Here is a 23,011-nt window from a genome sequence, read left to right as displayed (position 1 = left end):
AAAACTTGCTGAATAGACATACAAGACCTTCTGTCAGGTTATGACCAGCAGGTTGTTCTTTAAATCAGATACACTGGATTACTGACACACACATACCCTTTAAAAGTCATTTATTTGGTATTTACAGTTGGCCAGTGGAAGCTGTGAGAATGTGCAAGATACAAACACTTTCGCCGGTCACACAACATTTCCAGCAGCAGCTGATTGTAAAACAAACTGGCGTGGACGTCATCTTCATACGTTGAGTGAAAAATGCTCAGGTTTCTGTCGCTCTGTCACACACACATACATTTACAACAACACACCAGGTGCTAAAAGTTCAGTCAGTTTGTTTACAGCCTCGAGCAAAACTTTTGTAAACCAGTTTTTATCCCTCAAATCATGTGACCATCAGAGATTGACAGTTTTACAGCAATACTTTTTAAGTCCCTGAATGTTGAATTACATTTGGCACAAAACCCATCCGGCCAATTAGGATCAGAATTGTTACGTACAATTGTTTTCAAATACTACAGTGCACCGCAAAATGCAACATGATATGCGCTAAACTGACACAGCACTGAAAGATAAGAGCTATATATGCACATTCATCACTAAAACACACACGTAAAGTGATTCAAAACTGATTCAGTAATACAATTCCACAAGAAAATGTTCTTAAATCACCTTTTAAGCGTAGCAGCATGGCAACAGAAGATATTTTCCCTACAAGTTTATTCGATGCATTTCAGGCCATGCCTTTCATTGGAATGCACCGACACTAGCATACTGTCATTCTCGAGAGCAAAATATGGGAGCGTTCAGCACTAGCGATCGAACACTGGTCTTATAGAGGCACTAATGCGATACAAAAAGTAGCTGCTGTCTTTAGTTGTATCTGTACAGGATGCTACATGTAGCCCACACAATCATTTTCCCATTCCCAAAAGCCAAGCGGAATGTAATCCCTTTAAAATGCATTTCGACGGGAATATGGAATGTAAGCGATGACTGAATGAGCAGTAAGGAACAAAAAAAATGCCCTGATAGAGTGATGAGCTTGTGGCACTTTCCATAAACAGCGTACAAGTTGGTCTTTATCAAACAAGAAATACAAAAAGATAACTATTCTTAGTAGCATACTATTAGATAAGCTAGATTAATTATTTTATAGCATCAGACAAAAGCATCATAATACTGTTGAACCTACTTTAATTACTCAAAAAACAATTGTTTTGTTGGTACCCAACTAGGGCTCTAACAGAATTATAAATCCGGGCAAAATGTGCAACAGTGTCTATACTTTTTAAAATGTTTTTTTTTTTTGTTTGTTTGTTTGTTTGTTTTTTGTTAGAAATAAACAATTGCCAAAAAAAAAAAAAAAAACATCCACACAAATCATTTATACATTGTATTTACACAAGGTAAAAGACCAAAATTATGGTGATGGAGTTGCTTAAACTGCAAAAAAAAAAAAAAAAAACTATACAAACCAAGGCAGTAGAACAAACAAAAACCAAAGAATAGCAATGCAAAAAATAAATAAAAACCAAAAAACTAATTTAGTGGAAAACAGAAAACAAACAAAAAGCAAAAAAGAGCAATGCAAAAATAAAAACAAAAGTCTGTAATCAGTTTATTCTCTCTGTAAGAAATAAACAATTGCTAAAAAAAAAAAAAAAAAAAAAAAAAAAAAAACACAATTGGCCTTTTTTAGATTTAGATTTGAATGAAAAAAATTTGATTTGATTAAAAAGAAAAAAAATCACTGATCTTTTGCTGAAAAACAGAGTTTCAGGCCCTATTGTGAACTCTATTCATAGAAAGTGCCAGATAAATGCCCTAATCACTTGTTTGCTGCCTTGATCTGTTTGCTGGTCAGTTTTTATGTCCCTGCTTAAAGTAAGTTTGCCACCAAATGCAAAGCACTGCAACTCCGAACACTGATATATATATTTGCATGAATTGCATATGATGCAGCAAGCGAGAAAACAGTTTACGTCTGTGCCAACAGCAATGCTACTACATGCCTTAAAACTAGTATTTTGCATTTGAATTGAATTATACATAAAACATAATATATAAAAATAAAAAATGAGGAGTAGAGATGTGTTTGTGGCCATTTTTGGACAAGATTCACATTCACATCCACAGAGTGCACATTCAGCCAGCATGCACTTTAACACCGGAGCATATTAGTACAGTAGGTCCCTGAAGCACCTACGAAGAAGATGAGAGAATCGCTACCAACACTGCAGGTGAAGGGGGAAATATCACAAAAACAAAGGCACCCGAAGGCTGAGCGTCTCGAACCCTAGCTGTACGTGAGCCTGCAGTGCGAGTAAAGAGTCTCTCATGAATGATATGAAGGCAAAATAAATAAAGAGCTGACAACCTCAACTTGACTCCTGATTCTTAAGACGTTGAGATATGTGAAACTTTGCATCTCTGGAAATTGGATCGCTCCTGGTTTAAGCTAACAGTCTCTTCAGATCGATTGGGGAAAGGGTAAAACAATCATCATTTTAAAAGACAAATCAAAATAAAATATATCCTCTGAAAATAAATCAATAAATATATAGCACAAAAGTGCACGGCGTATAAATTCAAGCATGTTTTCCGTTAAATAAAACCAACGACAAAGTGGAAAACCGCTGTATCCTGAACTCAACATGGAATCAAGACAATGCTTCATTATAGACAACAAGAGAGAAGGGATATTCTAGAAAGCTGTGCAGTAGATCCCTTCCTGTTCACTCATCCACAATAAGACAAGAACACGAGACGCAAACAGGAACTGTCCCGGTCGCACAGTAGTTCGTAGCTCCAGGGTAAAAGACTCGTTCACAAGACGAAGAGACGACGTCGGCTCATCTGATGCGATGAACCCAAGAGGGAAAAATCAAATAAAGTGTCAGTAGCTTCTGCTGAAAGCCTCAAATAATTTCTGAATCACTTCTCCTCTACTGATTCGCAAAATAAAGGGCAGAACGAACTCAGGATTGGACAGCAGTGGAGGCATATGGTCACTGTCTGTAGTAGGCACCTAAAAGGAGATAAGGAGATTCAGACGGCCATATTTAAAAAGTTGTTTCAAATTTAAAGCATGATATCTCATTAGTGCAACGGGAACCTTTGTACGCCGCCTCTGGTCTTGATGGAGGACGAGGGGAGTAGGGGTCCGCAAATGCGTAACTCGGGTTTACGTTCTCGTAGTGCTGTGTAGGAGGCGGCGGCCTGGAGAGAAGAACCGAGAGGAACATGAGGCTCCAGCAGGACTTCTGACAGCTTGAGTGTGTTATTGAGTGGAGATGTGGTACCTGACGGGTTTGTGGTTGTGTGCTCTCTGGTACTCGTCCTCTCTGATGCGCGGCTCTTCTCGAGCTCGTGGTCGAACTACTTCTTCTTGCACTGACTAATGTGACAGAAGAGAAGAGAATGTGTGAGTAGTGTCGACAGGGTCAACGTCTCCAAGCATACATGGCATAATGTGAAATAGTCTAATAAATTAATTTCAAAGGCCTCTACATTAACCGTGCATTAATAGTCCCATTAACAATTCTCTGAAACTGTTGCAATGTTCTTGCTACCATAATTTCAAAATTTGAATTACTATTAAAATAACCCTAAAATAAAATACATTTAAATAAATAAACATACATTATACACATTCAATTTAGTAGTCGACCGATATTGTGTGTGTTTTTTTTTTTGGTACTGTCGATATCTTGGAAAGTGGGGGCCGATAACCGATAAAAAAAGAAAAAAAAGAAATCTGAAATTATTTCACAATGGATAAAAAAATGTATGTGTATCAAACTTACACTTTAGATGACAAAGTATTTTTAACAAATAAATAAATATTTATTAAAAATATAATTATAAAGGAAATAAACATGCGGCAGCAGAAATATGCCAAAAACTTTTGGGTAACTTTTGTTTAACTTTTTCATACTTTTATTACTCGTGGAAAAACTTGAAACACAGTTTGAAATAAATATAAAGAATGGTTTAGATTTTTGTACATTTTATTTTTGTTTAAATTTCTTAATAAAAAATAGCTTTTTTAATTAGCATGCTTTTGCTATGGTACCGAGAACCGTCGATTTTCACTGTTGTTGGTACCGATTACTGAAATTTTGGTACCATGAAAACACTACTCAGAACCAGAGTATGTGAGCGGAGCGGAGCTTGGAGTGGAGCATCACGAGTACAATTCATGCCAACGGCCCGTAATATAACTGCATATTTAGCAAGTATTCACGTTAAACATATTTAACTATGGCTTGATACAGATGGATCTCTCAAATCAGAAGGTTACAATGACGACAATAGCCGAGCGGGAAGTTATAGGTTAGTTCTCAAGGAGTTTGTCTGTTCCTTTTACTGAATATTTTCGGGTCAAAGCATGATTTAAACAGTTACAGCACATTCACACGCAATCACTTTCGCAATAATACATTCTAACAAATGTAATCTTTCAGTGTTACTTCATCTGTATCCAATTTTGAATGAGCAGAAATCTGTAAGTAATGCATTGATCTGTAGATAAAATAAAAATATACTGTTATTTTCATCACAAACAAAATTTGCACAGCAGAATACAGTAATTATACCTTTTAATGCTGACATCCATGTTATTAGTTTGGCATGTGGTAGGAAAAAAAACTTTGAAACTCTCCTGTTATTTTATTTTTTATTTTAATATAGGCTACGTTATGAACATAACATTTCAAACATACTGAAATACTTTAGCCATGGAGCGAAGGCGGAGCGGTGTTTCTGGTATCACTGAGCGCGGAGTGGAGCGGGAGCGGGAAATTGTGAACCCGGAGCGGAGCTGGAGCGGAGTGATTATTAAATGCTCTGAGCGCGGAGGGGAAATTGTTGCCACTCCACTCCGCTCACATACTCTGCTCAGAACATAATAAAAAATGCTCTGGTCCTTGGCAGGTCTTAAAATGTGGAAAATGAATAAACAACAACACATGAAAAACTACAATGTGTCATTATTTATTTAACAAAAATAAAGCCAAGAGGGAAAAGCCATGTGTGACAGTGTTAGGACACCCTATGATTCAACTGCCTGTAGATCCATTTTTAGCTGAAATAATTACCTCCTTGGCATTGTGTTAACACACACCTGAAGGCTCCAGACCAGCAAACTGCAAAAACTTTTATACTGCTTCTATAGCGGTGCTCACACTTACTGATTATCATTTAGTCAAAGGCCTGACTGCTACTTACCCTTATATGTATATATAGAAATCTACTTTTATGTATGTAAAAATTTATCAATCTCCAACAAAAAAGGTTTTAAAGGGTGGATGGATCACTCTAGTGATCGATCAGCATTTCAGACCAGAACTATGCTTAGTTCGAATGGATGTTGCTTACCTTGTATTCCACCTCAGCCCATCGTCTCTCAATTGCTTGTTTCTCCTTCTCTCTCGATCTCTTATACTCTCTTTTCTCTTCCTCCATTAACAGTCGTGCTATTTCCTTAAAATACAGTCACAAAAAAAAATCGTAAAACAAACAAGATAAGCGACACCCTGACAGTGCACAAAAACAACGAACCATACCGTACCTCATCTTGTGCAACTTGAGCGGCTTGTTTGTCCAACCGACACGCCTGTAGAAAAAAAATATATAAAATTATATTTGTGGATTACAAGTAACCAATAATTACATTCAGCACGACTCAAAATACCTTAATTTCTTCTTCCTGTAGCTTGCGTGCCACCTCCAAGTCTATGAGCTCCTGGTCTTGTAGGTCTAAGTGGGCCAGTCCACGCGTCGCCTCCTTCATGCCATATTCTCCTCGTGGTTTCCGACCTGAAGGGGGCATCAGAGGATGTTAATCCACGTTAAAAGAACGACAAATTTACAAATATTCACACAGAACCCAAGCAACAATTTTTGGTTTGGGATTAAGAAAGGAATGATCAGAAATGACCAGATTTAGTGCACAAGGATCCCCAGAAATTAATTTAGAGAGTCCAAAAAAGACAAGAAACCCAAATGCACAGGAAAAGGGAAATCTTGACAGCGCTCCCCACCACCAGATGGCACTGCAAAGTCCAAGCAGGTTGACTCAAACAACCTTGGGCCTCGTGCCATACCTCTCTCTCTGGGAGAATGACCAGGGGACCGGCCCTCGTTCGACGGACCTCTGAGAACAGGCTCCTCAAACACCTCATTAGGACCTGACGGGAGCCTCGGCCGGTTCTTACGATCCTCCCACTCCAGGCTTTCCTCTGAGAGTCCCCTAGTTGGAAAGTAACCGTCCAGTTCTCGCTCCCTGCTTCTGTGCCTCCCCCTGTTCCCATCTCTTCCTCGTTCTCTTTGCTTCTCTCTGCTACCTTGTTTATTTTGGTCCATCTCCCGGTCCATGTTCTTGCCCCTGTCAATGCCGCTAAACAGTCGATCTTGACTTCTTGTCCGGTTGCGATCTATCGACCTTTCCTTGGCTCTCCGTCCATCCCATTCTCGTTCTCGATCCCTGATCCTCTCCTTGTCCCAGACCTTGTCCCGGCCGGCAGAGTAATCCCTGGGAGTCCTCTCCTTTCGTTGCACCACTGGCTCCAGGTCGTCCCATTGATCTTGCTTCTTCCTTCTACGCGGTTCTGTGTGATCGAGATTGAGAGGTTTGTTTCTCTCTTTCGGTCGTCGCCCAGGTGAGTAGTACTCGAGGAACCTTTCCTTGCTCAGACTCTCCGGATGCCAAGATCGACTGAACTCAACGGGCTCATATTCCGGATATCGACTATGGCTACTGGGATATCTTTTTCTGTCAGGCTCTGGAGAGTTGTACGGGGAAAGAATTTGACTGTAGTCATGATGCTTCTCTTTTCTGTAACCCGGAGATGCGGAATGGGGTTTTGGCTCTCGCCGATCCGGTGGAGATCGGGAGACTGGGTGAAAGCGAGTGTGAGGCAAAAGGTGGAGTGCAAGAACAAGGAGGGAAATTGTCTGTGTTAGTACACAAGGGTTAGTTTAATGTGGATAGTGCAGGAAGCAAAATGGTAAATAAGGTTATTATTGACAATTAGTACCAAGACATTCAAATGAAAAAGTTACAGCAAGGGGTCAAAATTAACAAATGCAATGCATGCCAAGGTCAAATGATTGGGGAACATTTAACTTGTATATTTAAGGCTTTTAAACTGTATTTATCTTGTTTTTAATATAACAGTAGTAATGCATCACTTATATAAAATGCATAATATATATAATAAATTAATTATATATATTATATTACTACAACTTTGTCACAAAGGCTACTCCAAGTCTTAATCCACAGATCTGGGCCCGTATTCACAAAACATTTATATATGTGTATATATCTTTTGACCCACCTGTTTACTTTCACTTTAGACACGACTAAAGCTGTCAAAATTGCTGAAAAACTTAATTTACATTTTGTACTTAAATATTATCAATATTGAATTTATATTTAAATTTACAAAGGCATAATTTCAGCTGGTTGTGGGGGGTGGGGGGTGGGGGGGGTTGGCTTCTTACCTGAGGCCACAAGAGGGCGCACTGAGCAAAATATTAATAAAAAGCATTTCTTAAAATGCAATAAAATAACACAACTGACATTTAGAAATACAAAAGACCGAAAACCAATCACGAAAAGTATGGTTTTCATTTAAAAACATTAGATGCAGTGGGATGGGGAAAAACTGCCATAAAGTCGCGAGACATGTTTTTAAATGTTGAATTCAAAGAAATTTTACATGGCTTTCTAAGCATGAAGCGATCTTATGTGAGACGTGAGTGCAACGGTGATAGATGTCCTTTTAGAAAATGCGATAAAATACATTCAGAAGTGGTCCAGATCTGTTAGATAACTTTTTTATCTATATATCTATATCTATATATATCTATATTTTTTTTTTTTTTTTTTTTTTTCCCAGAGTAAACAGCCAAAAACCAAATACCCTGTTGTGATTTCAATTAATTTCATATGTCTCAACATGCAGAGTTTTGGTGGAGAGAATAACAGCACGATGATAATAATAGTAATAATAATAATGATTAATGTAGTATTTAAAAAAAAAAAAAAAAGTGTCTAAAAATTATATTGTATTATAGAGCGTACAAATTATAAATTAAAGTGACTGGAAAGTGCATTTGGCTGAGTGTTAATTTTGAACCCTGTTTACAGCAACTTACAGGACGTTTAATAAGGAGCAATATGTGGGTTGGGACAGATTGTAATTTAACAAAACTAAAATAAACCAAAACAAGCAATCAAAAAAATAAAAGTTATTTCAAACGGTTGGCTGCAAACCAGTGTTTCTTTGCAGCAAAACATACAAAATCCTTCACAGATTTCTCAGTCTTAATGCCTTAATCCTATTTCTACCAACAAATCTCAAATTATCGTACATGGTAGGAGTTTATAAATAGTCTAATGTGCATTTTCGTCCACATTTATGCCAATAAACTAAGCCTTTTTGCATTCATTAACCCTCCTACAACTCTTTCTTAATCACAGATTCATGCATCAAGGATTCAGATAAACCTGTCTGATCTCCTCCCCAACATATCCCTGCATAAGCGCAGTCTAGGCCTATTTGTTTGCATCCCTGCGTGAGAACGGGGCCCAGCTATGCAGTCACGCTTCGAGAGGTAGAGACAAAGCTAAAGATACTCCCTGAGATGCTCAATCTTTTATGTTGTGCCCCGTAGGCGGCTGCTAATCTCTGCTCATCACGGCAGCATCCCTACAACATGAAGCAATGCATTACGTGCTAAAGTTTCAGTCTTTAGGGTTCGAGGGTTTCAGTGAAACAAACTATTCATTAAGAACTTGTGAATGAGAGACTTGAGCGTGTTTAATGAAGCAAACAGACCCTGTGGGTACGATACCGGCTAGCCAGCACGAGTCCCTAAACACATTCAAATGATGGCATGATTACATAACATGAAAGCAAACAGTTTGAATGCACACTGTGGCATGCAAGGGCAGCCATGCAGGGCAGGTGGAGTTAATAGATGCCGTGTTGACACAAACAACTTTCATCTCCTGTTTTGAGGCATTTGTTGTTAAATGGTCATCCATTACCAATGCAAGGTCTGCTGGTGCTTTTTAGATCCTTCCCAGAGTAACCTAATGTTTACTAAACTAACTTTAGTTGCAAACTAAATATGTGCGGTCAAGCTAGCTGACATGTTTTTTAACTTCACAACAAACAACAAACAGAAGTGTCTGGAGTGTAATGAAATGCATACAATGTGTGTTAACTACTGCAATTGCTATCTAAGGTAAGTACCTCTGAAAGAGTTAAAACATAAAACATATATATATATATATATATATGTTAGTATTTTCAGATTTGATCATTTTATAACATTCACCGTTATAAGTATGTAAAAAAAATATTAAAATGCCAAAAAAAATTAAATACAAAACTTAATACTTTTTCAGCTAGTTGCATTTTTGTTTATTAAATACGCTTAAATTACATGTAATTTAATGAAAAAAAAAAAACTGATTACACTTTATGCATCCATGTAAGCATAAATATATATACACACAAACACACACACACACACACACACACACACACATGTTGGTATATGTGGTTTATGGGGACTCTCCATAGGCGTAATGGGTTTTATTCTGTACAAACTGTATTTTCTATTGTCCTACCCCAACCCTACACCTAAACCTAACCCTCACAGGAAACTTTGTGCATTTTTGGATTTTCAAAATAACTAATTCTGTATGATTTATAAGCGTTTTGAATTACGGGGACACTTAAAATGTCCTCATAAACCACCTCCTCATTGTAATACCTGTGTCATACCTATGTCATTATACAAATTTGTGTCCTCGTTAACCACATGAACAAGCTCACACACACACAAATATGAAAGTCTATTTAGACATTAATTCACAAAAGGTTACTTTATTATTTATACACAATTATATTTTTTATTAATATTATGAATTTGTTTTTTTAATGATTTTTTTTTATTTAATTCAGTGATTTTGTGGCATGTTTTGCCATGTCTTTGCCATTTTAATGTCTTTGTAACGTAAATGTATTTTATTTTTACTTCAGTTTTTGTCATTTGAGTACTTAAATGCAAACATTCCGTTCGTATTTCTCAGAATTAATCATAAATATCTTCATTTGTGTTCCCAAGAAGAACAGAGATGTCTTTCAGGTTTGAGGGTGAGTGATTAAAGACAGAATTTTCATTTTCATTTTTTTCATTTTTGAGTGAACTATTCCTTACATTTTTTTATTTTAATTTTTGAGTGATTCTGTTCTGTGCTTTTGTCTTTTTTTCAGCTTCATTTCAATAAACAAATGATTTAACGGTAACTTGGCTTTTGACTGATTCATTGCAAGAAAGAGTCATTTGTCGGTGAATCAGAAGGCACTGCTTCTGTTTGTTTTTGCATGCAATGAATGAAAGCGTGTTCTGTCCTCGTGTTTCATGGTATCCAAAGAATTCAGTTTCACATCCACTGCTGTGGTAAAATGCGATATGGCGCTGTATAGATTCAGTGAACAGCTGAGCAGGAAACCCTGCAAACGCAGATTTCCCAGCAGTCAAACGTGTTGACCGACCCAAACCCACATATTCTCTTCTCCAAACCCCTTCGTTGCTGGATGGCACACCTTCCTCCAGAGGGCGTCTACACACCTTTATCATCGTAGTACTCCTCGAGGTTTCCTTCCATCTGCTTGTGCCGTTTTCTCTCCTCTTTCATCTCTCGCTCCTGCAGCTTCCGGGCGATGGCCTGGTTGAGCGCACACACAAACATGAGGAAACAAACGCTGCAATGCAGCAGCAGTCATGGGTGTGGATACACATCTAAGCTTTCCTGGTGACTAACACACAGAGAATGCGAGTACGCGTTCTCGAGTCTTACAAACACAATCACGAGGATGTCATGTGACTGCTGGGGGCGTGGCTAAACCACAGCGAGGGCCTGAATGCTGTGAATGGCTCTCACCTCATCCTTCTCCTCCTGCTGCCTCAGTTGTTCGGCCTGACGGACCAGTTGTTCTTGAATCTCCTGAGCTATTTCAATGTCGATGCGTTCCCTGGCGGCACAGAGGAGAGAAAACACTGTGAGCGCTCACATCAGCCACCATGGCTTTCTCTTCCTGTGAGATGAAGGTGTTGTTGGAAGACTGACCGCTGTGTTTGGCTAAAAGGGTTACAGAGTAACTATAATCTAAGGCTACAATAATCATACATTTGTGCCTACTGTCGTAAAAAATGTGTGTTTTATGTTGTGCCTTTGGTAGTTATTCACATTAAACTTGGAATCATACAAAACCTGGTGGTATTTAGTAGTATTTTATTTATTAATTCTTTTATACTTGCTTTATATACTTCATTTACATTTTAGTTTAGTTGGGTTTTAGTGATTGTTTTGTGCATTTGGCAAGTTTGCATTTTTTTTATGTCTATTTAACTTAATTTTAGTAATTTTAGCACTTTATTTCAGTCGGTTGCATTTCATTTTTATATTTCAGGTTCATTTCAATTAGATATGAAAGTTTTTAGTTAATAACAAAGGTTTTGTGAATAAAGCACAGGGGTAGAAGATGAATTTTATTTTTTTATTATAAATAATAAAATATTAACTAGCAATATATTGACTATTTATTTAAATAAATACAAATAAAATACTAATACTCCTCCTACTACAACTAATAATTCTTAAAATAACGATTATTATTATTATTATTATTATTATTATTATGCAGCAGCTCTACAAACACAGAAGTAAACAAATCTTTGTTTTTAAACTGTTAAAAAGCACAATCTGGTGTGGTCTTATATTGTTCTTTACACCGGATTGGGAGATTAATTGACCAGTAATTAGTCATGTGATTACCACCCAGACAGAGTAATTAGTAAAGCAATCCCATTACAACCAAGCTAATGTAATTGGTTTGATTTAAAGCTTCTCAGTCAAGCAGCACAGGAGGCAACAAAAAGACAATTTAGAAATTAATATATATTTTTTTCTACAGTAAAAACAGTAATATTGTAAAATACGTTTGTAATTTAAAATAACTGCTTCCTATTGCTAAAATGAAATGTATTCCTGTGATGCAAACCTGCATTTTCAACATCACTCTTGATGAAATCAGTCTAATGTGCTGAAAATAGTCACTTTTTCTTAACATAAACAAATACTAAACTGACTTCAAATCCATAACAGTATCTTCTGCCGCTCAAGCTCTGACGATAGCATCAGCTCAGAGACCTTGAGACGTCTCCCAGCAGGAAAGAAATCTTTATCAGCATGTGGCATGAGCAGAAGTCAAAACATTTTACTGCCACGGCGCACTGCTAGACGACACAAGGCCAGAGAGCAGCCGGAGCCTAACTAAACCCACATACTGTGTTTCTGTACGAGAAGCAATGTCAACATTTGAGGGACAACAGCTGCTATCAAGGACTGATAATGAAAGTACAACAGACAGCAAAAACAAGCAGGATTTCCCAACTGGCTCTGCAGCGTCTGATCCTGCTAAGAGTTTGGGAGGATCTGGGGAAAGAACCACCTTCCTTTCCAGACGGGTTTGAGGTGACTCACATGTGGCGATGCTGTCTCTTGCTCTCGGCTTGGGCCCGCTTGTCCTCCTCCTCCTGCAGACGCTTGGCCACCTGCAGGTCCTGCTGCACCAGGCGGCTCTTGTGGACGTTGGATGCCAGGTGGCTCTCGACTGGAAGAGAAACCTGACGTTAAGACGCTCACGTCGAAGAAATTCAACAAAGGATACCACAGATAGCATGTGCTGTGTTTCTGAAACACATGACTGCTGGAGCATTTCTGACATTTACACAGATTTGTAAATATATAAAATAAACAATTTACTGAATAATAAAAAAACATGCAATTAGTTTTGAGATTAAATACTGTGTATTTAATAATAATACTTAAACAATTTATACATTACTACTAATACTATTACAATATTTTTTATTATTACTATAATTTTTATTGACCAAACAGAATATCAAGTCAAAACTAATTCAGCACTTTAGAATTCAGTAAATTATTCATAAATAATTCATAATTATAAGTGCTTTAAAACTTTTAGGTAAAACTGACATACACATCAAGTTTTTATTGTTGTTGTTTATTTTCATTTTTTTAGTAGTAGTAAGATTAATAGTGGTATTTGTTATATTTTAAGTATTCATATCATTATTATTTTATATTACTACAAATATGAATGATATTCATACAATATAATGATTATTATTATTATTATTGATAACAATAACACTGCTAGGATGTTATTATATTTTATTGATATTATTATTTACTAGACACAAAATATTAAGTCAGAACTAAACCAGCGATTTATGAACAGTCAATTGTTTAAGAAATTAATATTAACAATTATTAGTGCTTTAAAACATTCACAAGACTGACATTTACATTGATTTTTCAGAAAACTCATTACAAGAATAAATAAACCACTGAATAATAAATTGTCCAATACAAAAATACAGTGAAAACTGCCGATGCAAAATAATACCGATAATAATGAAAAAATGTCAAATAAGAACAACAAATGACAATTTTCCCAGAAAACCCATTTATTTATTTATTCAAACCACTGAATAATAACTAGTTTAAAAATGTTTACATTTAATTAATTATAAAAAAAATTATGCAATCTATTATATATTATATGCTCATAACTCATAACAATATTAAAATTCAGTGAAAACTGCCAAAGTGTCGTGGCAATTTTCCATTTGAATGAAGGTATGAGACAAAAGTCTTTTGAATATTTATTTTCCTGCAGGAAAAGGTCTAGATTCATTCAGTCATTTATGGCTGGCTGTAGATTGCATCAAGGAGGAAACACCTAAACTCACCATTTATACCTTCTTCAAACACAGATGCTTTGCTCTCATCCAATCATAATGCATATTCAACATATATGTCCATTTAAGGTGCCTTAATTTACTGAAGCGCTCAGACACAGTCTAAAAAATGCTCTTTAGTACAGTGATGCAAATAAGGAAAAAATAATAATTTCCCCCACACAAAGCAAAATAAATTATAATAATTAAAAATAAGAACAAATTACACTTTTTTTTTTTAAATTTGTACAACTACTGTGACTGACAACTGTAAAAAAAAAACTGACAATTCAGTGTCCATGTTCGATGATATATAATGTCATCACATATCACATATTGATATACACGCAGCTGAGAGCTGATGTTCTGAAATGACATCAAACTGGTTGCCATTTCAAGGCTGTGCTACGTCGACAAGGCAGTCAATCGTAGACACCGACGCAATTCTAGCCGACACAGTGCATCATCTTCCCAAAGTCTGAACACTTTTATTGATCCTGTGGCTGCGAGCGCACGCTATTTTTAAGAAAGAGCACCAGGAAGAAAGAATAGCTATAAACTGAAAGATTCATGTGATGGATAAACCTGATGTCAGTCAAGCTAGCCACATTTTTTACAAGAAGCCGTTTTGATCGTGGAAAACAATCGAGAATGAGGTATTCTCTGGCTTTGATTCACTGCAATTCTTTCAGATGCAAATCTGCCAGCGCGACTAAAAGCTGATGTGCGACACGCAAATAAATGGTTTCTTTGCCTGCAGAAAAGGTCAGGCCTTTCAATCAATGGTCAAAGAAGCTGCTTGGTTCAGTCATATAAAAGCTCTGCAGTGCTGTTATTCTAAAACTAAAACCATTAAAATCTTCTTTATTAACTGAAATAATGAAAAACGTAAAGGGAAATTTAAAACGCTGCCTTGCCAACTAAAAAAAAATATTTTTGTTAATTAAAAAAGCTAAAAAATAAAGAAAGAAAAAAAGCCTATATGAAAACTTACAATTCTGCCTCGGCAACTAAAGCTTAAGGTCTCAAATTATTCAAACCAATCAAAAAATAGTGTTGTCGTAATAAATTAGTGCTATATATAAAATATTAATCGCGATTAATCGCATCCTAAATAAAAGTTTGTGTTTACATAATACTATGTATATTTATTATGTATATATAACTACAAACACATGCATGTATACATTTTGAAAATATTTACATTTACATTAAATTATCATATATAAATATTTCATATACAAACAAAACGTTTTTTCTGAAATATATTAATGCATGTTTGTGTATTTATATATACATAATAAATATACACAGTACACAAACATATATAATGTATTTTTTGGATGCGGTTCAGCACTGATATAAACTTAATAGATCTATAAAACATTTAACATAATTTAACAATTTAACCGAAAGGTACAATAAAATGAAATAAACTAAAAACTTGCTAAAAATGCTGGTGTGGCTACACAAATAAGCTGAAGATCTAACATTTTTCAAACTAAAAATTAGCGTTAATAATGAAAAAAAATATGACTAAAACCTTTAAATTTAAATGAAAACGAAAATAATTCAAAATAAGAATAAATACTATACTAAATAATATTATAATAACACTGCTCTGCTACAAAGAAGAAGAAAAACTAGGTTTTAGAAGATGATGTGGTCAGGAACTTTTTTTTAAGGTTCGTTTATAGGATCATTAAAATAGTCCGTGTGAAATCAGTGGTTTGAATGTAATGTTATGAAGCTACAAAAATACTTTTTTGTGCAAAGTAAACATGCGTGCTTCATGGTACTATCACGAATGTGTGAAGACGACTGACAAGGAAGGGAAGACATTTTTTATTTTTTACAAAATGTATTCTCGTAGCTTCACAACATTACGATTGAACCACTGACATCACATGGACTATTTTAATTCTTACCTTTCTGGGCCTTAAACGTGTCAGTTACATTGCTGTCTGCTCTCAAATTTCTTCGTAAAAAAAAAAAATCTTAATTTGTTTTCTTAAGAGTTTTTCATTTTTGGGTGAAGTATCTCTTTAAAGTGTGATTTCATTAGAAAAATTGCCCATTGATAGTGGTGTAAATGTATCAAGCATTCAAACTCGGGATGTCAATTTAAAACTAAACAGCTTTCTGTCGGTCAACGCGGGGAATTTTTGTAACCAACTTGAACCCGTCTACTTGTGGAAACCTTAGTTTCGCCCTCACATAAAATTCCCAGATGCTTGGATGCCTATTGAAATAGATTTCGAAAATGTACCAAACAACAGTAAATATGGCCACACATTTAGCACCGTGTCCTCAAGAGCTCTTTCTCTTTTTCAACACTGTTTCCTCATACACAAGTGCTAATGAAATCAATATGATGGCATGTGAGATCTGTGGTGAAGGTGTAAAACCTCACACTGCAGGTACAAGGGGAAGATGCTGAGATGAGTTTGGACTTTTCTTTCAATTGCCATTCATTTTTATGCTCAGTTCAGGATGGGGAAACACCCTAGTGGCTTTGAAGGACTCATTTGGTGCCAACAAACAGCTTCAGGATTATAGGTCATAACTTTCCATGTTTTAACGTTCATTTAAGTGGGCAGAGGATATGAGAGGACTCACTTTCCTGTTCTTGAAGGTTGTGGGCCAGACAGTGGTCTTCTAGCATGGCAAAGTCTCGGCACACTGCACACAGACAGACAGACAGAGATAAGAAATCAGGTTATTTACTGTTAAAAAAGAGCCACGTGATAGTTTCAACCCACACAGGAAGTTCACAACACTAACCTCAGGATAACAGATTTAGGTTAATATTGTAGCATGCATGAGCACTGATCTGTATGCATGGTAAAGTACTGGACTTACACTACTGAAATTATCACTTTTATTCAGCGAGGATGCATGAAATAGATCATAGTATTACAAAAGATTTCTATTTAAAATAAATGCTGTTCTTTCGAAATTTCTGTTTTAAGTATCGCAGTTCAGTTTGCATAAAAAATATCAAGCGACTCAACTGTTTTCACCGTTAATATTAATAATAAGAAATCAGACTTTTTAAAGAAACATTTGTAAAAATCTTATTGATGCACAAACTATTGAATAATTCTGCGTCCTCAATTTTTTTTAATTCATTCATTTATATTTTACTGCTATAGTAGCAGTAAAATCTATATCCAAGCAAAAATCTATTAATAAACAAATTAATGAATAAATAAATATAAAATTAAATACAATTTAATTCCCTAAGAGCAGTAAAGGCTGTATTCATGGCACAAAAAAAAAAAAGTTTTTTATTTATTTTGTATCAGCATCAGTTTACGGTCATGAATATGTCGCGTTGTGTCGCGTCGTGCCGCATCCACAGCAGAGAACATCACTGGCTTATATTTGCTTCTGTCAAATCACGCCACTCACGCCTGGTTTAGACACTTAGAGCAAAACCATGCTTCATTCATTTATATTTCTACATGACTCCCTGCAATACACTTCTGATTAATCAATCGCTCCATCTACTGGTCTGTTATTGATACACGCACAACTGCTATATCTGATAACCGAGCGCTCAAGCGGGTGCTGCGAGTCAAGCTGACAACCCTCTACATTACGAGTAAATCACTCACATATACGACTAAATCTTCATTCTGGTGACTAAATGATGTCTAATATTAGCCAATGGCATAATACATTCTTAGATTTTACTCGCCAGTGTTTTAGTTAGAGGCTGAGTATAAGTATAGCACAGATATTTTCACTCGCGAACACTGACCGAGTGCTTCGGAGTCTCACTCTTCGCTAGGCAATCTCTGCTTTTTTTCAGTTCATCTGAATGGATACACAGCGCAGCTGTGTTTGACGTACCGTAAACTAGTGTGAAGGTGCACGACTCACCATCGTCGAGAGCGAGAGAGATAGAGGGAGAGAGAGGATGAACTGATGCTCTATATGTAAAAATATCCTTTGTTGTAGTTTCCTGTCAAAAAAAATGTTACTTTAGATTTTTTCAGCTTTTAAGAACTGCTGGGTTTTCGGGTAGTGGGCGGAGCTAATGCACATTCTCAAATTCTTCTCAATTCTTCCAACCAAGCCCTGGAACCAATGGCTAAACGAAACGAACGCGCCCAAGCCATTCTCCCGCATCCCACACACTGAGTCTTTATCCGCCTACACCGGTACTCGCCCATCAGGTGTTGTCAATGCTCTGCTGTGTTGGGTCCGAGCGGCAACCACCTGCTCAGTTTTAGTGACTAAAACTGTAATTCGTCGACTGGCCGCTGGCTGCAAAAGGGGAGTCAATCCCATAGACTCCCTATATTAAAATGGCCAACTTTACAGCAGAAAAATGAAAAAATTAACTGTGAGGGGGTTGATTTTTTAAAAATATTTTTTTAATAACTCATCCGTTTAGCACTTGCCGCTGCTAACACTGCCTTCGAGCTTGGCGGGTGTGGCTTCAGCAACCAGCTCCCGCCTTTTTGCAAATTTTCAATTATCCGGGAGAGTTGCGCAGTGACACGCTGCCAAGATGGCGACGGCCCGTTCTGCACACTTTGAGCTTCGAAAACGCTCTTCAGGAGTTTACGGGTGACGTCACGGACACTACGTCCATGTTTTTATACAGTCTATGTTTCGGTCCCGCGATCATGCAGGTCACAACACGGAGGATGCCTGTTATTATGTTATAATCAAGGTATTGGACATTAGTGCCCTGGCAGTGGCTTTGGTTTTAGATTTAATTTGATTAATGTTACAAGCTTAGATTTACAATAAATATTTTAACTGCTATGTAAAAGGAATACTGCTGTAAAAATTGTGTTTTCAAACCAAACGTTATTGCACTTTTTTTCATACAGCAGTAAAAAAAAAGGTGCACAACACACTACTTTTGAACTCATTATTGAATTTTGTGCATAATACAATTAATCCCAGAAAATCATAGATTAATCGCAATTAGAAATTTTTATCGTTGAGCAGCACTGATATATAAATAAATAAATAAATAAATAAATAAATAAATAAATAAATAACACATCTATCAAAGAAGGAAACAATTCTGTGGGGTCTGAAACTGCGGTTCAACCAACCATTATCACCTCAGTTATAAATACATCCCAAGAAACTGAAACCATGTCCTTCGCATCCGCCCTTTAACATCCTCTTTTTTTGCTTTTTAATGTTTTCTTTAGGCCTGATTCTGCACCTGGCAGCGTCCCAGCTGCTTAGACACGCTTCAAAACACAGGTGGAGAAGCACAACAAACGCCTTCAAGCCTCTGATCCAAGCTCCGATAACCTAAATCAGACAAAAGCCACTTTTGCATTTCCGCCGGCGAGGAAAACTGCGCTGTACTGTTTGTGGGAATCGAGCGTGATTAATAAAACCAAACACACGCTCCAGTTTCACACCGTGTGCTACAGCCGTGAGGGAATTTAGTGGCAGGTTTAACAACGGCGTGAAACACTGTTCACGTAAATGCTAATTCACCTAGGAATTTTCCAGAGTCCGTGTTGTTTAGCTGAGGCGAGACGAGGATACGATTAAGCCACTTCTGCAGATCAGTGATTAAAGTCGTCGTCCATCTGCTGCTGATCCGCATCTTAAGAAGAAGAACTGCAGAACTGAGACCGAGGGATATTCTTAGCGCTAAATGAGGAACCAAGAGCAGAATTTACATGAAATCTCCTTTTCAGTCTACTGGCTGGTGAAGCCACATCTCCATGCTCTATCAGACAGGATTCAGATAACGGCCGAGTATCATTTGGCAGGAGGAACCAGGAAAGCCCCTGCTGAAAATAAGCATCTTGGTGCTGACTGTGCATTTATTCTAGGCTTCATTTGCTTATGCATGGAGCCTTTTTGAGGGGTTCGAGGCCAATTTGATTAACCTGTGTTGAAAACTTTTTTTGGTTTATATGCTGAAGTTAAGTGGCTTATCATTATGATGAAACTGGATTTATGACACAGTTAAGTATTAGTGGCAAACAGATATATATATATATGGGCCAGGTTGACAAAAAGAACATGCTGGTGGATCTTCGCCTAACATTAAAAACGTGTGGGTGATCCCATACACCATGAAATAAATACAGCCCAGAGCGACACAAACACTATGACATCAATTAAAATGTCTGATTCATTAAGAATGACGATCCTTAAGGCGCTATAAAGCAGCACCCGAGCAGCGACGGGCAAACAAGTAACAGCAACACAAGGAAAAGCTGAAAGCTCTCCAAAGCAAACATGAAACCAGCACTGAACACATCCCAGCAGTTCTTAGCTAGGCAGCAAAAACGCCACTTTGTTTTTTTTTAAGCCTGCACGCTTTCCAGGCAAACAACCCTAACTTTGTCTCCAAGAGCACCGAGCAGCTGCAACACAACAACAAAACGCTGAATCCACACGCACGAAACGACTGGAAACAGGAACCACAAGCACATTCCTCTAGGAGAAACTCGTGAGAAATGCGGTATGTTGCTCGTCTTCATCCAGTAAATTAGTGTTGAAAACATCCAGAAGCACTTTCGCAGTAACACACGCAAACTTTTACGTGGTACCACCAAATACTACGCCGTTCTGAAGTTTACAGTCGAGGCTTTCACTCAAATTGTAACAGCGATAATACAAAATAAAATAAAACGATTTTTGACCTGAATATCAGCGATATACATTTCGTAAATGGGTTCAATGGTTCACAAGGTTCTCGAATTTCAAACATACTGTATGCAGAGTCTAATGCCAACGTTCCACAAACACGGGACACTTTGTTGCCTAAAAGACTTCTTTTAAGTGTTGAAGACACAACATCATGTTGGTTGTTGTGTAAACCAACAAGATATGTTCGATAAACTATAACAAATGTAGACATCAAACCTCTTTAAGAATGTGAACTTGGCCGGTCCCAATATAGAGCGCTCAACCTCGGTACCGTTGTTTATTTTATATTAAATAATTGCCTAGAAACCAACATTTGGTCCCCCAGTTGGATAAAATTACTTAATATTTAAAAATCAGTAATACAGTAGCTCATATTAGACGTGTCAAACTCCTTGAAATTGGTCAGATTTGGCCTATCACACCTCAGAAGACACCTCGGGTCTTAACCTTTTCGGTCGCATTGAAGCAAACTTATTAAACATAACTAGAAATCAACATTTGGTTCCCAATTAGCCACGATTACTTGATTTTTGAATTTCAGTTCCACTCCAATAACTGAGTATGAATGAAAAACGGTTTGTTTTAAATGCATCAAAGTCAAACATCTTAAAATGTTTAACTCGGCCTGTCCTACTTCAGACGTCTTAAAAAATAAAATAAAACCCAGCATTTGGTCCCCAATAAGCCAGAATTACTTCTTAGTCTGAAACTGTAATTCAGAAACCAACTGAACCTAGACAAAAAAAAAAAGCTTCTTTTAAACAAAAAGTTATTAAAATCATCAGTTATATATATTTTCAAGAACGCTGGTAAACCAAACAGTTAACTGTGGCCTTTGACTTCCAGATCATATTTTCCAATCCTATGGAAGTCAATGGAGACCATTAACTGTTGATTTACCAGCGTTCTTCAAAACATCTTCTGCTGGGCTCAAATGTAGAAAGAAACTAATACAGGTTTGGAAAGGCAAGAGGGCGATTAAATAATTACATAAGTCAACTATTTTAAATGAAATATTTAGAAATCAACATTTGGTGCCCAACTAGCTACAGTCTTCTGAATGTCGGTTTGAGACCAATAACTGAATCTAAAGCTCAGATACGATCTCAAACTGGATTTAGGGCGGAAATGATAGGGTCTGTAAATCCTAATCCACCTAAAGAATCAAACGAGGTTCAAATGAGTGGGTTGAAATCCTGCAAAGCTAGCTGTTTGTTTCCCCTCAATAACACGCAAAGTCTTCAACAGCTTGTGTTGCAGCACAGTCATCTTCAGTATGCTCTCAAGAAGACTCTCACAACACATGTGCCAGCATTCACACACACACACACACACACCACAGTAACTAAAACTAACGTCAGGCATCACACGCCATCTAATACAATATATTTGAGACAAAACAGGGCAGAATTTAATCGCTTTATCTTTTTTTAATATCAGAAATATACTGATGGAGGCGTATTGCCTTCAGTAACGTTATAACCATTGTATTGAGTCCAAATAACAGTTTACCTTCATAATTCACCACAATGCAATCATATTTAGTTTTTGGCAGTTCTGAATCTGGCAGGTCGTGCCATTTGCCCGTTTATTTTAAGGCAGTAAGAAACAGTGTAACATCACCATCATCATCATCATCTTCTTCTTCTTCACTCACCCTCTTTCACGCCAGGCAGGTTGTTCTGATCGATACTGAAATCAGCCATGTCGTCGGCGATTCTCTTAATGTTTCTCTGGGGTTTCTGAAGGTTATAGTTTGACAGACTGATGACAGTCTCCGTCAGATAAATAAATCCCGATCGATGTCTTCGCTAATGTGTCGCTCTGATTGGTTTCTGTCGCCAGACGAGGTTTCTGTCCGTCCCTCCCTCTGTACCCTCACACACAAACCCCGCAGGAAGAGCTGAGCTGAGCACCATATGTGTGTGTGTGTGTTTGCTACGGATTGCAGGGTGGGACATGCCACGCGCGCACGCGCTCACATTCTTACAGGCGGAGAAGCGCGCGCGCGCACGCCAGCAAACAACTGAACAGCAAGTGCACGAGCGCAGCTCTCAGATTCCTTCAGAAGTGGACTGCTTGAATGTTTTATATGAACCTTGTTATTGTCGTTATTTATTTTAACAATTCAGGCCAATATAAACACTCTGATACTGACTGTATTACTTCAAATAATTAGGCTTCCACGATTATAAAATTATTAAAATAGCCTATACAAATGATCAAATATTAAAAATATAAACCTATTTTAAGGTAAATATAGAGTAACCAAAAGAATATTAATTGAGTTTCAATGCAATTATAGTTTCATATATATATATATATATATATATATATATATATATATATATATATATGTGTGTGTGTGTGTGTGTGTGTGTGTGTGTGTGTGTGTGTGTGTGTGTGTGTGTATTTATTATGTATATATGAATACTCATACATGCATGTATGCTATGTTTATATATGAAAGACATTTATATACAATATAAATTATATGAATATAAAT

The 23,011-nt window shown here is 36.9% G+C and overlaps 1 protein-coding gene across 2 annotated transcripts; it reads right to left on the bottom strand.

The window, feature by feature from the left end:
* Positions 1-93: 93 nt before the first annotated feature.
* Positions 94-22,454, bottom strand: LOC127988383 (coiled-coil domain-containing protein 50). Of its 2 annotated transcripts, XM_052591125.1 has the most exons (12): positions 22,163-22,454; positions 16,474-16,536; positions 12,569-12,698; positions 10,967-11,057; positions 10,654-10,750; positions 6,105-6,896; positions 5,693-5,817; positions 5,570-5,614; positions 5,377-5,481; positions 3,300-3,394; positions 3,113-3,216; positions 94-3,025 (listed from the first exon to the last, which is right to left on the bottom strand). In XM_052591125.1, the coding sequence occupies exons 1-12, from the start codon at positions 22,209-22,211 to the stop codon at positions 3,006-3,008; spliced, it is 1,716 nt and encodes a 571-aa protein (XP_052447085.1). In that variant the 5' UTR covers positions 22,212-22,454; the 3' UTR covers positions 94-3,005. The 2 variants fall into 2 exon arrangements, with proteins under 2 accessions (XP_052447085.1, XP_052447086.1); XM_052591126.1 differs by lacking the exon at positions 6,105-6,896 and having other exon boundaries at positions 22,163-22,439.
* Between the last annotated feature and the right edge of the window lie 557 nt (positions 22,455-23,011).

The sequence above is a fragment of the Carassius gibelio genome, chromosome B22 (assembly GCF_023724105.1).
Source record: "Carassius gibelio isolate Cgi1373 ecotype wild population from Czech Republic chromosome B22, carGib1.2-hapl.c, whole genome shotgun sequence".
NCBI classification, from domain to species: Eukaryota; Metazoa; Chordata; class Actinopteri; order Cypriniformes; family Cyprinidae; genus Carassius; species Carassius gibelio.
The sequence above is the reverse complement of the archived record's forward strand: the minus strand, read 5'-3'. Positions and strand labels throughout refer to the sequence as shown.